At 50.3% G+C, this 2,536-nt stretch overlaps 1 protein-coding gene across 1 annotated transcript in view; it reads left to right on the top strand.

Annotated features, from left to right (window-relative positions):
• Position 1: 1 nt before the first annotated feature.
• MAU2 (MAU2 sister chromatid cohesion factor) overlaps positions 2-2,536 on the top strand; it is a gene marked incomplete at its 5' end in the record, with an annotated part of 27,632 nt that continues 25,097 nt past the window's right edge. Inside the window, 3 exons of the mRNA XM_019513171.1 lie at positions 2-232; positions 1,391-1,408; positions 1,872-1,937. Of these exons, the coding sequence (XP_019368716.1) occupies positions 2-232; positions 1,391-1,408; positions 1,872-1,937 (315 nt within the window). The remainder of the gene's footprint in view (positions 233-1,390; positions 1,409-1,871; positions 1,938-2,536) is intronic.

The following is a 2,536-nucleotide window of genomic DNA, read 5'->3' as shown; positions in this document are numbered from 1 at the left end:
CGGGCCCGGGGCAGGCGGCGGCGAGTCGTGGTACCTGGCGCTGCTGGGCCTGGCCGAGCACTTCCGCACGTCCAGCCCGCCCAAGGTGCGCCTGTGTGTGCACTGTCTGCAGGCCGTGCTGCTCCGCAAGCCGCCGGCCCGCATGGAGGCCCGTACGCACCTGCAGCTCGGCTCCGTGCTTTACCATCACACGCGCAACGGCGACCAGGCCCGCGGACACCTCGAGAAGGCGGTGAGCGGGGCCGTGACACCACCCAGCCCTGAATCGTGGGCCCTGCCATGACGTGCGAGGGAGTGGACAGACCCCCCGGCCGGGTTTTGGCTCGAGCTGTTCCCACGGCAGTTTAGGGCATCTAAACAATAGTAAAAAGTTGTTGTAATATGTCAAGAATAGACCTAGACGCAGCCCTGCTGTCATCCTTCCTGTTGGGTTTGTCCCTTGGTGCAGAAATCATCCTAAAATTTCACGAATGTCCATCTTTGTGGATGGTTTTTACTGTGCGGGGCCTAATCCGGTGCTTGGAGGAGGGGGTGGGAGGAGCTCCATTTACCCGGCATCCCTTGGGGTTACTAGGCGGGGTGGCCGTGAACTGGAGGAGAACAGGTTTAGGTTAGATGTCAGGAAAACCTTCTTTATGGTCTGCAATGGGCTTCCAAGGGAGGTGGTACTCTCCCCTACCCTGGACGTCTTGCCTGGCTGGGGTCATTCTCCTGCACAGGGTGGCGGGTTGGACTTGATGACCTACTGAGGTCCGTTCCATTGAGGAGTGAGGGGCGCGGCGGCTGCATCGCGCTCCCCAGATGCTGAGGGCTGGAGACTGTGAGAGGGAGAGGAGCAGGGCAAAGCCTTGCAGGGACCCAGGCAGACAAGGTTATTTTCCTTAGATGCTATATCTTTTATCAGAGCAACTCAGTCATTGGGAAAATTGTTCTTTGTGACCAAACACCCTTCATGTGCCCGACAGCTTGCAGAGAACAATTTTTCCAGCTAATAAAAGATACCATGTTTACCCAACGAACCTTGTCTGCCTGTGTCTTTAGACCCGCAGACCTACAGCCAGAAGCTCTTGCTCAGACCCAGATCACGCTCACTTTCAGCATCTCACATGGGTCGCGCAGGCAAGATGGACCTGGTCTGACCCAGTAAATGGCAATTCTCATGTTCAGGCAGCTGTATCTCCTTCCCCGCCAGCCATGACAGCCTGTGGGGGTGTGGAAAGTCATGGGGGTACATTCCCCTGGGGTAGATGCCCCTGTTTTTAGGGCCCATAGAAGGTAGAGGCCAAAGAAATCCAACAGCGAGGGAGCACAAGTAGGCCTTGGGGCAGTTCAGTTCAGTGACCCCCTTGGTGTTGCCAGCAGCCAACTAACCTGTCGTCTTCTTTTGCAGTGGTTGATATCACAACAAGTATCCTTTTCCAGCTGCCTGGTCAATAGCTAACACTCAGGGGCTTCATCAGGATTTAATGCAGAAAGCTTTTGCCAGGAAAACAGGCGGTGCTGGTTCTGATGGGACTGGGGCCCTGGCTACACTGCCAAATTAAAGCTGGGTACAAACCAGCACATCTTCATGCACTAGCTTTATAGCTGGTTGGCTCTTTTTATAGCTGGAGAATCATTTTTATCATGTGATGATTATTTTGGATGTGTGGCTGGCCTGAATTTATTGTGCGATTTACCAGTTAATTGCATAATGTATGTAATGTGTAGCAGGGGCCTGGTAGATCTTGTAGGGAGCTTTACCTAGTTCCTTATGTGTGGTCTGCTCCCTCAGCCTTCTTGTAATTCATGTTGGCATTCGGAGCAGGCTGTGGCAGGGTAATGTTCTGTGGTCACAAAGCCTGATAATGACTTAACTCCGAGGCTGCTAGATTCCACAGTTTGAGGATGTCAAATTTGAAGCAGCGAGCCTCCTGTCCGAACTGTATTGTCAAGAGGTAAGCAAATTAAGGCTGGTTCTAAACCATGTTTGTTGACTGTAAGTGGATTAACTCCAGAGCCAAATAGTTGTTTGCAGTGGCGCCGTACCTCCTTTTATACCGGAATATCTGTGTAAACTTCAATAACGATATCTAGAAAACATTGAATGTGGTCACACTTAAGCACGCTGAACTTCACATATAGTAATGTGGGATAAAATTTCCAAAGTGCTTCATTCTGTTAGGCCGTGCTAGTTCTAAAGAGTTAGTTAGGCCGTTCTGTGACAAAGTAAGTTTATTTTCTCCTTATTCCATTAGCAGCAGTGGAGACAAAGGCAGGCCAACTGTTTTGGTGTTTCTTGGGAGGCTTAAGTTGTATGCCTTTATTATTTTGTGTAAAACTTCCTGAATGGTGTGGAGTTTCTTCCAAGCCAAAGCAATTTGCACCATGTAGTATGTGTGTTTCTGCATACATAAAGGGTGTAATGAATGCAGTGAATAACTTATACAATTTTAGAGGGCTGAAGAATGTGGTCACTCATGTTGAATACTTGTTTTCTGTGTTCTTTTATTGTTTTAAGACTCTTGGCTCATTTAATTCCCCCCCCCCCCCCCCC

This window comes from Gavialis gangeticus, unplaced genomic scaffold (assembly GCF_001723915.1).
Source record: "Gavialis gangeticus isolate Ggan-Ray unplaced genomic scaffold, GavGan_comp1, whole genome shotgun sequence".
Lineage (NCBI taxonomy): Eukaryota > Metazoa > Chordata > Crocodylia > Gavialidae > Gavialis > Gavialis gangeticus.
This window is presented reverse-complemented; position numbering and strand designations above follow the sequence as displayed.